Source organism: Syngnathus typhle, linkage group LG22, assembly GCF_033458585.1.
Source record: "Syngnathus typhle isolate RoL2023-S1 ecotype Sweden linkage group LG22, RoL_Styp_1.0, whole genome shotgun sequence".
Lineage (NCBI taxonomy): Eukaryota > Metazoa > Chordata > Actinopteri > Syngnathiformes > Syngnathidae > Syngnathus > Syngnathus typhle.
The window spans coordinates 910,350-923,035 of NC_083759.1; the positions used below are offsets into that span (position 1 = coordinate 910,350).

At 53.1% G+C, this 12,686-nt stretch overlaps 3 protein-coding genes and 1 long non-coding RNA gene across 7 annotated transcripts; 2 read left to right on the top strand and 2 right to left on the bottom strand.

Moving 5' to 3' along the window:
• The first annotated feature begins 412 nt into the window (after nt 1-412).
• cnksr3 (cnksr family member 3) lies at nt 413-5,051 on the top strand. Of its 2 annotated transcripts, none has more exons than XM_061269535.1 (13): nt 413-609; nt 1,515-1,678; nt 1,745-1,950; nt 2,304-2,391; nt 2,542-2,583; nt 3,070-3,189; nt 3,271-3,330; nt 3,439-3,507; nt 3,587-3,736; nt 3,813-3,916; nt 3,991-4,154; nt 4,243-4,329; nt 4,397-5,051. In XM_061269535.1, the coding sequence occupies exons 1-13, from the start codon at nt 513-515 to the stop codon at nt 4,705-4,707; spliced, it is 1,662 nt and encodes a 553-aa protein (XP_061125519.1). In that variant the 5' UTR covers nt 413-512; the 3' UTR covers nt 4,708-5,051. The 2 variants fall into 2 exon arrangements, with proteins under 2 accessions (XP_061125519.1, XP_061125521.1); XM_061269537.1 differs by lacking the exon at nt 413-609 and adding an exon at nt 1,184-1,325.
• Nucleotides 604-1,519, bottom strand: LOC133146163 (uncharacterized). The gene is made up of 3 exons (XR_009711332.1): nt 1,311-1,519; nt 1,153-1,214; nt 604-1,080 (listed from the first exon to the last, which is right to left on the bottom strand). It is a non-coding gene; the product is annotated as an uncharacterized LOC133146163 (long non-coding RNA).
• Nucleotides 5,052-5,103: 52 nt separating the features above from the next.
• Nucleotides 5,104-10,093, top strand: LOC133146158 (serine/threonine-protein kinase D3-like). The gene is made up of 18 exons (XM_061269534.1): nt 5,104-5,242; nt 5,613-5,908; nt 6,125-6,263; nt 6,330-6,461; nt 6,529-6,680; nt 6,927-7,113; nt 7,177-7,248; nt 7,307-7,539; nt 7,601-7,678; nt 7,735-7,966; nt 8,480-8,532; nt 8,603-8,675; nt 8,814-8,920; nt 9,006-9,167; nt 9,240-9,338; nt 9,405-9,672; nt 9,808-9,893; nt 9,957-10,093. Exons 1-18 carry the CDS (start codon nt 5,236-5,238, stop codon nt 10,074-10,076), a joined length of 2,496 nt encoding a protein of 831 aa, XP_061125518.1. The 5' UTR covers nt 5,104-5,235; the 3' UTR covers nt 10,077-10,093.
• Nucleotides 9,711-12,479, bottom strand: ndufaf7 (NADH:ubiquinone oxidoreductase complex assembly factor 7). 3 transcript variants are annotated; one of them, XR_009711331.1, is made up of 11 exons: nt 12,220-12,479; nt 11,944-12,110; nt 11,799-11,879; nt 11,619-11,729; nt 11,349-11,559; nt 11,215-11,273; nt 11,028-11,141; nt 10,810-10,953; nt 10,572-10,745; nt 10,201-10,506; nt 9,711-10,072 (listed from the first exon to the last, which is right to left on the bottom strand). XR_009711331.1 is itself a non-coding variant. In XM_061269538.1 (10 exons), the coding sequence occupies exons 1-10, from the start codon at nt 12,290-12,292 to the stop codon at nt 10,288-10,290; spliced, it is 1,353 nt and encodes a 450-aa protein (XP_061125522.1). In that variant the 5' UTR covers nt 12,293-12,479; the 3' UTR covers nt 9,711-10,287. The 3 variants fall into 3 exon arrangements, 1 of the variants encoding a protein (XP_061125522.1); XR_009711330.1 differs by having other exon boundaries at nt 9,711-10,099; XM_061269538.1 differs by having other exon boundaries at nt 9,711-10,506.
• Between the last annotated feature and the right edge of the window lie 207 nt (nt 12,480-12,686).

Here is a 12,686-nt window from a genome sequence, read left to right on the forward strand (position 1 = left end):
CCCTGCTGGCCTTCTAGATGTGATGTTACATGATTGCCATCATCGCAACCAAAAATGAAATATTTTAGTGTCATTCAAGCTCAAGAAGCCAACTGCCGTTGGTTCGTGCGATCACGTGACTGAGAACTGTTGGGCGGGGCTGAGGTAACCCGACTCTGTCCTGCACGGCATTCCGCTTCTTTGAAGTGAACTGAATCTTTAGAATCGGTTCACTCGAAATATTTGTTCAAAAGCATCGTTCGCTACACTTTTTTATTCATTTATTTTTAACTTACTAAAGTGATTCGTTCTTTTTTCGGTTCATATGACTTCAACCAGTAGGTGTCGGTAAAGCACATTGAATTCACTCGTTCACTGAAAAGAAACGTTCTTTTGAACGAATCGTTCGCTCACGAGCCAACACTACCGCTGCCCGCCCACTTGTAACGTTCACCAGAGGAGAACACTTGACTTCTCACTCAGCAGCACCATGCACAACAGAAAACATCTGTAATAATTAATAATCATGACTTATGGGCGCTCGCCGAGGATCATCTCCACTTTTTAAAGAGTCCGACATGGAGGCCGTGAGCGCATGGAGCCCTCAGCAAGTCCTAGACTGGATGAGAGGTAAGAAGAGCGAGCAACATTGCAAATCATCAACTTACCTGCACGCGCAAAACATGCAAGCACGCAATCAAGTCGATGCATGTTTTTATCTGTTGGAAGTCAGCAGCTCCATGTTGGGATTCGAGGGAGCTCAAGGCAGTAAAACAACAATTCACGCTCCAATTTAGACTTGCACAAACAACGCGCTAGTTTTCTTTTGTGATTCGAACCGTCAAAGTGGTTCTTAGGCTTGTCAAGTCATTGGCTGAGCAACAGGCTGCCAGGGAGGGGTGTGGCTAATTAGCCCACTGTGACGTCACACATGTCTATCCATATGCTAATGAGCGGCGATGTGTCTGAGAATGAACACAACCGTCAAACGTCTCTCGTTTGATCACATGAGCCGGGACCAGCTCGGCGTGTCGGGACCGATCGACGTGTTGCGGCTCGCACGACAAGCCTTTGCGGTCCAATCAGCTGGCGGCCTCCGCCCTGTTGAGTGACAGACATCCGCTCGCTCGTAAGGGATGGACAGATGCAATTGGAAGGAGTCCAAATTCTAACCGAAACTTTGGAGTTTGGACTCGCGGTGGGAGGAGGTGGATCCGCACTGGCTTGTTTGTTCACTGGGAGGATAAAATGGAAAAGGCGACACCATTAACAGGGAGAGCCGCTTCTTTGCTGAGGATAAAGAATAAACGCCTCTGGCTATTGACACTCACTTTCTGCTAGCAAAGGTGCACGCCGCTCTTGAATGTTCTTGTCTGCAGTAAGTCGGTCAGCACTGGCGAGCACTTGCGATTATAAGTAGGCCGCCACTGTGTGTGTGTGTGTGTTTGAGTTGAACTCAAAATATTTGCTCAATGATTAACTCTTCGCTCACGTGCCTGACCGGACGCTTTGCTGTTGTTTTGGTTGCGGCCCAGGCCTGGACGACAGCCTGCAACAATACCTCCCGGCCTTTAGGTGGCGGCAGGTGGATGGGGAGACGCTTCTGAAAATGACACACCAGGAACTGAGCACGCTGAGCGTGCTCAAGGTGGGCCATCAGGAGCTCATGCTGGAAGCCGTCGACCTGCTCTGTGCGCTGGTACGCCGTCGTCACGTTAGAAAGCGAATCGGGTCAGTCGCTGACGACGTCTCTCGTTAACGGAAGAACAACGGCGTGGAGTCGGACAAGCTGAAGACGCTGGTGGGCCGGATGAGGCTGGCTCACCGCGACCTGGGCGGCGCCGTGTCGCAGCGCCGCAAGAACCCCGCCTACGGCAGCAGCAGCGCCGCCCGCCGGCCTTCCAACGACTTCCTCACCGCCGTGGTGGAGCTCATCGCCGCCGCCAAGAGTCTGCTGGCCTGGATGGACAGGTGTGTGATGATGAGCGTCAAACCTCCGAGGCTAACCGCTAGCTCACATGCTACATGAGCCAAATTCCAAACATTTCACCACCCTAATAAGTGTCACTCAAACTTTGACACAGCAGCTCCTTACACACTCGCACAACACACACGCCTTTCCCAGGTGAGGCTTGTACGAGCCTGAAGAACATTCCCGACGTTTGGCACGCGTCGCTGTTGTTTACATATCATTGGACAGAGTGAGACGTCCGTCGCTGGCAATCTGCGATGATAAGAAAATAAACACGCCTGGCGGCATGGAGAGCTCGCAAAAGTTGTTTTCTCTTCTCTCTCGGCCCAATGTCAACAAATGATGTTTGCAGGACTCCCCTGACGAGCGCCAGCGACTTCACGTCCACGAAAAGCAACATCGTCCAACTGTGTCTGGAGCTCACCTCCACCGTCCAGAAGGTTGCTCGAACCCGCCTCTCTATTTTCGACACGTTGGAACTTGTTTTCTAATCCTAATAACGTTCACGCGGCCTTTTTAATCCCGCCGTTGGTCAAAGTTCGCCCAAGCCGCCCACCACCCTCACTCGTGTTTGTGTTTTGTCCTCGCAGGACTTCACCGTTTATGAGATAGAAGAGAAGAGCCTGGAAGTGGTCAGTCCTTTTCTTCTGCTTTTGATATTGGCACATGCACACACACATTTCCCTTTTCCTGTCCCATGTTGTGTGCTGCTGTTTATTCAGCTCGGGAACGCCGACTTCCTGTCTTAGATCACGCTTGCTGTTGGCCAGCCTTTTGTTCGTCGCTCTTGTGTCTCTCTTCCCTTTCCAAACTTCCAATAAAAAGAAAATGGCAGCAACAAAAAGCAACATTTTTAACAGCATCAACTTGTAATATTAATGGAAGAAATAAGAAGCTAGGCTAATTATTAGCGTCACACAAGCGATGGGGATATACTGGTGTGTGTGCGTGTGTGTGTGGCTGGCTTTAGCTGTGTTCCGTTCACCTTGTGAACCCAATCCAAGTTGCAAAAAAAGCTGGGAGGGGTGTTCTCCAGTGTTTCCTGCTTATTTTGGTATTTCCTGTTGGTTGCTAGTTTCCTGCGCTAAAGCACTCCCGTGCGTGTGTGTGTGTTTCAGTCTCAAGCTCTAAACAGCCTCTGCGAGAAGACAGCCCAGATGACCTCCGACCCGTCCAATAGCGACCATTCGTGCGTGGAGGAAGTTCACATCTGTAACATCAAGCCCGGTGAAGGCCTGGTGAGTGCTGGTGGGATTTGGCGGCCTCTTGTGGCCGGTTTATAGACTGCGTGCAGCACTAACGGGATGTGTTGCTTGTAGGGCATCTACATCAAGTCCACCTACGACGGCCTTCACGTCGTTACAGGAACCACTGAGAACGTGAGTTAGCACCTTGTGATCAGTTAATCCACAGCTAATTATTTTCCCCAGGCTAGCTTGACCCGACCTTGTTCATTCTCAGTCCTTCTCATTGGTTTTCAATTTTAGTCCCCAGCAGACAGGACCAAGAAGATCCATGCCGGAGACGAGGTGATCCGAGTCAACGAGCAGACAGTGGTGAGTGACGCCGACCTCGCCGTCTCTCCTGCATGTCCGCCCGCCCCATCATCGCCACGCTGCGCTGTGATTGGTCCAGGTGGGCTGGCAGCTCAAGAACCTGGTGGCCAAGTTGAGGGCAACGTCGGGCGACGTGCTTTTGGTGTTGAAGAAGAGGCCGTCGGAAACCGCCGGCGCCTTTGCCGCGGCGCCGCTCAAGAACATGCGCTGGAGGCCCCCCCTCGTTCAGGTTGGACCGAGCGTGACATCATCACGTGACATCGTAGCGTGATCTTGCAAGGTTTGTTTCCATGACGACATTGCAGGCGTCATCGGGCCTCCCCAGATGGCGTCTACCTTCGGAGACCCCTGCCAATGGCGGCAAGACGGCCATCTTGGATCTGCGCATCCCCCCTCCCTCCAGCGCCCAGTGAGTGGCGCACTTTGACCTTTCCGCTTCCTCCTGCGCTCATTTCCAGCCATTTCTTCCTCTTGCTCACTCAGTGAGGCCAAGGCACCATCGAGGTCTCCTCACTCCTGTCTGGATGCTGAGGCATGCGGCGCTGCCAGAACCCACGTCGACAACGCTCCTCAAGTCCATCTGCCCATCCCAGCCCCGGTCCCCATCCCGGCTCCAGTCCGACTCCGACAGCGCCACGGTGGACGCGGTGAGAACGCCAAGAACTCCGAAAAAACAATGTTGACAGTCAAATATGAATCACGGTAGGTCGTGAAAACTACTTGTCGTCCGTGCAGGTGCAGGTAAACCTCGACCCATGTCCATGCCGGCCGAGGTTCTCTCGGCCGTGTCTTGCCGGCGCGGCGGCGCTCCGGGAAGGAACGGTAAGCGAGCCGCTCCGTTTTGGAGCCGCCGAGAAGCTTCACTCAAAGATGGCGTGGCCTCACGCAGGAGGAAGCCACCGTCTTCAGCGCTACCTGAGCAACGACGGCATCAGCAGCATCACTGAAGAGAAGGGCGACGAGGAGCAATGCTTCCCGCTGCCGTACCGCCGCCAACCGTCCATCCGCGGCGTGGACCACATCCGGGGCAGCCGCTGCTTCATCAGCGCCGACTTGCACAACAGCGCCACCATCCCCTTGGAGGAAGCGGCGGCCAAGAAAGAGCCCGCCGCCGCCGCCGCCGCCGCCGCCGCCAGTGGGAAACAGTCGACGTCGCTGCTCGGAGGCTGGCTGGCTCGCCTCAGGCTGCTCAGCCATTGACGGACACGGCAGGTTTTGATTGACCGCTCTCTGGGCATTTATGAACCTTTTTCGGGATGTGCCAAATACTGATTTTTGATTTTATTTGATCTATTGTTCTACGTGCTGAAAACCTCATTGAGTTGAAATAGGTTCCTTCCCACGCTATCAATATATTCTGCAATATATCTATTTTTTTACTGTAAACATCTTTTAAGCTCATTTTTACTCAGGACAAAGTTTCTATACACAAATTGTTTCATTTTTGAGTTTCATTTGCAGAATGGCACCTATTCTGTTCCCATTAACGCACACTAGACGGCGCTGTTGTATCGTTTATTAAAAGTGAAGTGACGCTGACGTCATGTTGGTGTGGGGCGTCGCTTGTTTGAGCGTCCGTCACGGTCACGCGCGCGCACTGTGCACGCGCAGGGAGCAAGGTTGGAGATGGGTTCGGATTCGAACGCCCAGCAGAGGACGCTTGTGGAGACATTTGACGTCCATGAGGCATTTTGCTGAGCGACGGCAACTTCAGCAGCCTTCTTCCTGATGCGAGGTACTCCTCTCCGTCTTTTATTTTATTTTTATTTTATTATATTATGAAGTTCACCTTCTGCAAATAACTGGCGACATTGATCACAATGAATGCAGGACGCAGTGCTTCTTCTTTGGGTTGATGATTACGTTCACCTGTGCTTCACTTCTTTGCCTTTTGTCAGACTTTCTATGCTAGCTAGTGGGTTTTTTTTGCAACGTGTAATGAATTTAATTTAAGTTTCCACCTGTTCACATTTTAACTGCTCGGTTAAAATCTTTCATTTATTTTGCTCATTTTTTTGTTCCCTATGGTGCATTAATCAAGTATATTGAATATAGGATTTTTTTTTTTTTTTTTTTTTTATCACAAATGTCTTTTGGTTCATCAGTATGTCAGCAAGTCCCCGAAAGGAGACAACCCGAGAAATGTGAACGCCGAGGAGGACGAGCGAGACGCGTCCATTTCACGTCGCCGTCCATGTCGTCGGAAAGCAGCTCGCCGCCGCCGTCGCCTTCGACTCCCGTCCCACCCGACGACCCGCCGGGCATCCCTGCTCACGATGTCTCCGCCCCCGGCGTCTCCTTCCTGCTCCAGATTGGACTAACCCGGGAGCCGCTGACCCTGGACGCCAACGTCTCACTGTCGGCCGTCGTTGAGCTCATCTGCGCCATCCTCGACCACAAGGTACAAATAAAACGTTACTGTGCTCCACAAGTTGGACTTTTGTGACCTCAACCAGTTTTTGCGTGTGAGTGTGTGTGTGCGCGTGGCCCGCTTAATGGCAGATTAAAGACACACTCGGTGTGCATTAAAAGATCCAAAGATGGATTAATTTTTTCTTCCTCAGGTCAAAACCGGGCCAAAACAATCCCGTAAGCTGAACGTTTCCCATTTTTTCAGTTCCCAGAATGCGGCTTGACGCCGATGCACGACAAGATCCTGCTCTTCCGCCACGACCTGAACTCGGACAACGTCCTGCAGCGGGTCACCGCCGCCGAGGACATCCGCGAGGGCGACCTGGTGGAGGCGGTTCTGTCGGGTCGGCGCCGCTCTTCATCATGGCACGCTCGAGCGCGCGATTGACGGCGACCTTTTCCGCTCGCAGCTCTGGCTTCATCGGACGACTTGCAGACGTGGCCTCACGCGCTGTGCGTGCACTCGTACCGGGCGCCGGCCTTCTGCGATCACTGCGGCCAGATGCTGTGGGGGCTCGTACGCCAAGGCCTCAGATGTGAAGGTGAGGCGTGCCGCAGGGGTCAATACTGGGGCCCTCTTTGATTTCTAGTGAAATTTGTTCCGTGCAGGTTGCGGTCTGAACTTCCACAAGCGTTGCGCAATGACAATTCCAAACAAGTGCAGCGGCGTCAAGAGGAGGCGGGCCTCCAACGTCTTGCTGAGCGGCGCTCCCGCATCTCTTCAGCGCCGACCGTCCGCCGAGGTCCCCAAACAGGATGAGGTAGCGCCGTCTCAAAGCGCCACACCTGACATTTTCGTCTCGCGTGTAACATGTTTGTGTAAGTGAGCGCACATTCACAGATGAGCTAGTCTAGATTGCGCAACCAGCACACACACACACACATCGACAGTGCCTGGAGGGAAGGCACCGGATTTTCCATCCTGTTTCACACAGCCGACAAAGTGATTACCATACACACACACAGCTTGACTTGTTCTTTTGTCATCATTAAATTGATGTGAGCAGCAGCGCCCCCTCCTGGGCGCCAGGAATCGTACGCACGGCCTCCGTCCGGCCTGGTTGGCCAAAACGGCCTCGGGGGGCGTCAAGGTGCCGCACACGTTCGCCGTGCACACGTACGCGCGACCCACCGTGTGTCAGCACTGCCAGCGTCTGCTCAAGGGTCTCTTCCGACAAGGCCTGCAGTGCAAAGGTCAGCACGGCGCCGCATCCGCAAACTTGGGGGAACCTTCTGACGTGCCGCCCCTTGCTTCAGATTGCAAGTTCAACTGTCACAAGAGATGCGCCGACAAAGTTCCCCGAGACTGCTCGGGGGAGGTCAACGGAGGTGAGTCCGTTCTGGTATTACGGATGACGTGTTGGTGTGACTTTGTCTTGTACTCCAGAAGGAACATCCAGTCCCATCCTGGACGCCGAGTCCACCTCGGAGGTGCACAACGGAGACGTCAACGAACAGGAGCGAGGGGCGGCGTCGGAGGACCGCAATGACGACGATGGGACGACCAGCAGCAACATCCCCCTCATGCGAGTGGTCCAGTCCATCAAACACGCTAAGCGGAGAAGCTCCACTGTGGTCAAAGAAGGTTGGATGGTCCACTACACCAGTCATGACAACATGGTGAGTACACGCACAAACATGTGTGTGATTGCACATGTGTGACCTTGACGTGTCTGTGCAGAGGAAGCGACATTTCTGGTGTCTGGACTGCAAAAGTCTTACACTCTTCCAGAACCACAGCGGAGCTAAGTTCTACAAGGTACCGAGCGACAAACAAGATTTAACGGTTGAAGGTAACGTAACGTGCGTCCTCAGGAGATGTCGCTGTCCGCGATCCTGCGCGTGGAGGCCACGCAGGAAGCGGCCGGCCCGACGGCGGGCAGCAGCCCCCCGTGCTTCCGCTTGGTGGTGGCGTCCGGCGCCGTCTATTACGTCGGCGAGGACGACGGCGGCGCGTCTCGGGAAACGGGCCGCAGCTGGGAGAAGGCCATCCGCCGGGCCATGATGCCCCTCACGGCCAAAGGCACCGGGAAGGGGCGGGACCACGGTGAGTGTCAAGCGTGATGATGCAACAGGAAGCAGAACGGCGAGGACGTGGTCTGTGAGATTTGACCGCCGCCACGTGGGGAAATGTCAATCCCGCTAAAGTGACGCTGATTGAAGGGATTTCAGCGGATCTGGATCCATTTGGGCTGGAATTAACAGAATTCCTTTTAGGCCTTTTCACCTGGTTAGCCCCGCCCCTTTTTGCAATCACATTAATGCATGCTATTATGCTAATGCACATTATGCAACACTTTTTTTTATTTTTTTTTTATGTCAGACTGGCCCACACATGACAGGAAGATCTCATTCCAGGAACAGGAAGTGCTCCTCGTGGTTGAATAAATAAAAGTCGTGTCAAATATTTGACCCAAATGCGAGCACAAAGCAGAATCGGAATCGATAGCGCCGCTCTCATGGAAATTTGCTGGCAGGCAGGCACTGTGCTGTATTTAGTGTGGGGAACAGGAACATGGGTTTTATTTTACTTCTCGAGATCTTGTGGTTGTGTCCGCAGAGGAGCTCGCCATCAGCATATCAGTTTGCAACTCGCAGATCCAAGAGAACGTGGTGAGTCCCGGGAACATGATGGTCGTCATCTTCATCTTCATTTATGATGATCTATCTTTTCCTCATCCAGGATATCAGCTCCGTCTATCAAATCTTTTCTGACGACGTTCTCGGCTCAGGACAATTTGGTGTCGTCTATGGAGGTGAGGTCAGGTCAAGTTCCAGGGCGTACCGCTAGAGAGAGCCCGCGCTGTGCTCTGCTGGCTCCCTCTAGCGGTACGATGAAGAACAAGGAGAGCCCTCAAGGCATTTGGATTTCCAAACATTGTCATCCTGCTCAGGTCAGCACAGGAAGAGCGGTCGCGACGTGGCCATCAAGATCATCGACAAGATGAAATTCCCCACCAAGCAGGAGAGTCAGCTGCGCAACGAGGTGGCCATCTTGCAGGTATCCATCCGCATGCAAAATAAGGTGCAGCCATCTCAACTGCTTTTGGTTGAGTCGCAGCATCTTCTCGCCCGCCCGTCTCCAGAAGCTGCGGCACCCCGGCGTGGTAAACCTGGACTGCATGTTCGAGACCCCCGAGCGGGTCTTTGTGGTCATGGAGAAGCTTCACGGTGACATGTTGGAGATGATCCTGTCCAGTGAGAAGAGCCGTCTGCCTGAGCGTCTGGCCAAGTTCTTGGTGACGCAGGTGAGCTTGCCTGGCCCTCTCGCAGAAAAAAAAGCGTCTCTTCACTTTTGTTGTTGTTCCTGGCGCGTGGAGATCTTGGTGGCCCTCAGACATCTCCATTTCAAGAACATCGTCCACTGTGACCTGAAGCCTGAAAACGTGCTCCTAGCCTCGGCGGAACCTTTGCCTCAGGTACAAAGACAACGCATTGCTCTTCCCGAACGTCGTCGAGCATCTCCTCTTCTTCCTCTTCCTCAGGTGAAGCTGTGCGACTTTGGCTTCGCCCGCATCATCGGCGAAAAGTCCTTCCGGCGCTCGGTGGTGGGAACGCCGGCCTACCTGGCGCCGGAGGTTCTCTGCAACAAAGGCTACAACCGCTCGCTGGACATGTGGTCGGTGGGCGTCATCATCTACGTCAGCCTGAGCGGAACCTTCCCTTTCAACGAGGACGAGGACATCGACGAGCAGATCCACAACGCTGCCTTCATGTACCCGCCCAGTCCCTGGAAGGAGATCTCAGGGGATGGTAGGAGATCCACAGAATAAATCAATTATTGAATGAGATGAATGGAAAAGCAAACAATTATTTATTTAAGTAAATCAAATGAAGAAAAAATAATAATAATTTGCTCAGCCAGTGATGCTAGTCTTGTTTCCATAGCGACGGACTTGATCAACAACCTGCTGCAGGTAAAGCTGAGGAAGCGCTACAGCGTGGACAAGTCCCTCAGTCACCCCTGGCTGCAGGTAAGCAAGTGGAAAGGCCAAAACAAAATCCGGACCAAGTCAGACTAGCGTCCGGTTCTACAGGACTACGACACGTGGAAAGACCTTCGGGATTTGGAGACGCGGCACGGCGACCGCTACATCACGCACCAGAGCGACGATGCACGTTGGGAGGGATTTGCTGGCCACCAGGAGGAGCCCTAGTCGTTTGGAATCCAAGGACAGCGCTTCAGAATCCAAACATAGATTCAACATAAGCAGCATTTGAAATGCGATTTGGGAATTAAAACTTTTGCACTCAGACAAAAAAGGCACAGTGTTCACTGACCGCATGGCGACCAGTCCAATGTTTGTCTTTATCTTCCCTGACTTCCAGTAGCGATCATCTGATCTTTCTTCAGGCTCCATTTGGCTGTCAGGCAAATTGGAGCTCAGTGAAGCCGGCGACAGGCGGCGGCGCCGGAGACCTCTTTTCCAGCTTGAGCCCGGTGGCCATCTTGGGCCGGGCCAGGCGACTCGGGTGCAGCAAGCCGAAGAAGAGGAAGCGCTCGCCCATCTTGGCGCCGTCCGTCAGTGCCTCGTAGCTGCTTAGCAGCTGCTCCCTGGTGGACTGGTCGCTGTTCTTCAGCAGGACCTGGGAAGCAGGCAAGTTATTGGAGCCCGACTTGTCGTAGCCAATGGGGTCCGAAGCGCACTTGCCTCCATGCGTACGTCGATCCCCATGTTCTTCAGGAAGTTCTTCTGAGACAGCGGTCCCAAGCAGGCCACGCCCTTCCCCGCCACGCGCCGCACGTAGCTAAAATCCACGTCCGCCGTGAGGTCGGCGCAGCCGGGAGATGCCAGGACGTGGTGGAGACTGTGACCTTTGAACCCCTGACAAGGAAAGATGGAAGGACTTGACACGCCGCCGCTAATCGCCGTGACGACGCGGTTCTACCCGGAAGGTGTCCGTCTTGGTGCCGTCGTGACCGTAGTCGGCGATCAGCGCCGCGCCGCCGTGCTCGGAGACCCGTCGCGCCAGCTGCTGGATGATGACGCCGCCCTCGGCGCACACCTCCACGTGGTTCCGACTTTCATCAGCCTGCATGTACGCAAACGTTTGAAGCACACATCATTTCTTTCAATCTAGTCAATGGGAAAAAGATACTGACTGACCTGCACCAGGGTGTTGGAGGCCATGGTGGGCGACGGCGCCAGAACGAACCTCAGCCGGCCCTGCCGCTCGGGGTCCACGTCCACCATGACCTCACGCCAGCCTCGCTCTGTCCGCTGGCAACCAAAGAAAGAACAGATTGATTAAAACGAGTTGTGTGGGTCAGGACGACAACGTTGTTGTTGGTACCTGGAACTTGTGTATGGGCAGCGCGTCAAAGAACTCGTGAGCCAGAAACACGCTGAAACCTGGACAGTTTTACGTTGACAACCCTGAACTGGTCTCCATGGCAACGTGTCACTATTTTTCTCATTTGGGCCTACCGGGCGGGACGTCCTCCAAGCGGCGGTACCAGGACACGGGTAGGCCAGCAGCGGTTCGGCCGTGTCTGTAAACGGGGCGGCCCTCCCGCGCTTTGTCGTCGACGGTCCCGACCAGAGTCTGCGCCTGCAGACGACTCAGAACCGGGCTCACCTCCACCAAGTGCAGCGACACCGAAGCCGTGCTCAGCACTGGTTGAAGCTGAGCAAAAACCTGCAGCAACAATGTGGCGATGATGATTTTGTCAGACGAAAGCATCGACGAGGGCGTACCCGGAGAACGTCGCTGGCCAAAGATCCTTTCCCGGGTCCTAGTTCCACCAGCTGGAGCTGTTTGGGGCGACCCGCCGCTATCCACTCGCTGACCACCCACACGCCCAGCAGCTGCACAAAACAGCAAGTATTTAAATACCATACCTACATAGTTTACATAAAAGTAGCAATTTGGCGCACCTCGCCAAAGATCTGACTAATCTCCGGCGATGTGATGAAGTCTCCATCAGCTCCCAGCATGTTCTTCTTCACATAATATCCCTTCAGATACAAGGCAAAGTTAGGAGGCGCCACGTGGCGCCGAAACAAAGTGTGGCGGACGCACCATGACGGGGTTGGTGAGCGCTTCCCTCATGTATTCGGCCACGGAAATGGGCCCGGTGGATTTGATTTTGGATGTCAAGTGTCGCAGCATGGTGGATCCGCTCGCGTCATCCTCCGAGCGAGAAGATGAGGAGCTCCATAGTCTGGTGCTCCCTACTGGCCAGCGGACTGATGACAACAAACTCTTTTTGTGATAGTATTCACTCATTCAAGAAAAATGTGTCATGCATTAAGTTACTAAAGTTAAAAAAAACATGATGACTATCACACTTTTTACCTGGTGGCACCGGACTGACGGGATGAATCAACCTGATCAGCTGGTGTGTTTTGGAAGCACAAAGGCGCCTCATTTCTCCAAATGTGAAGTCGATGCTCACTTAAGTCTCGTGCTTGATTGGATTTATTGTTGAATGGAACTTTCACGAAGTACAAATGGCAGAAATTAAATTATGTATTATAGTTAGGCATGTATTATGATGTGGTCCTCACGGCAGGGAGAGCATTTCCGTAAAAAACGCATTCATTCGAATGACGGATGTAAACATCCGGTGTCCTTTCACAGCAAAAGAAACTCATTTTAAGAATTTGCATTTATTTGCTATATAATTTGTTATTCTTTGCTGAAATAATATCTGCACTACTTTAAATTTTCGTTCATCCTGGGTGCAGGTACATATTTAGCGTGTTTGATTTATTTTGAAAATTTGGCCAGAGCAACAAGCCTTTTGTTGATTGGACGAGCTG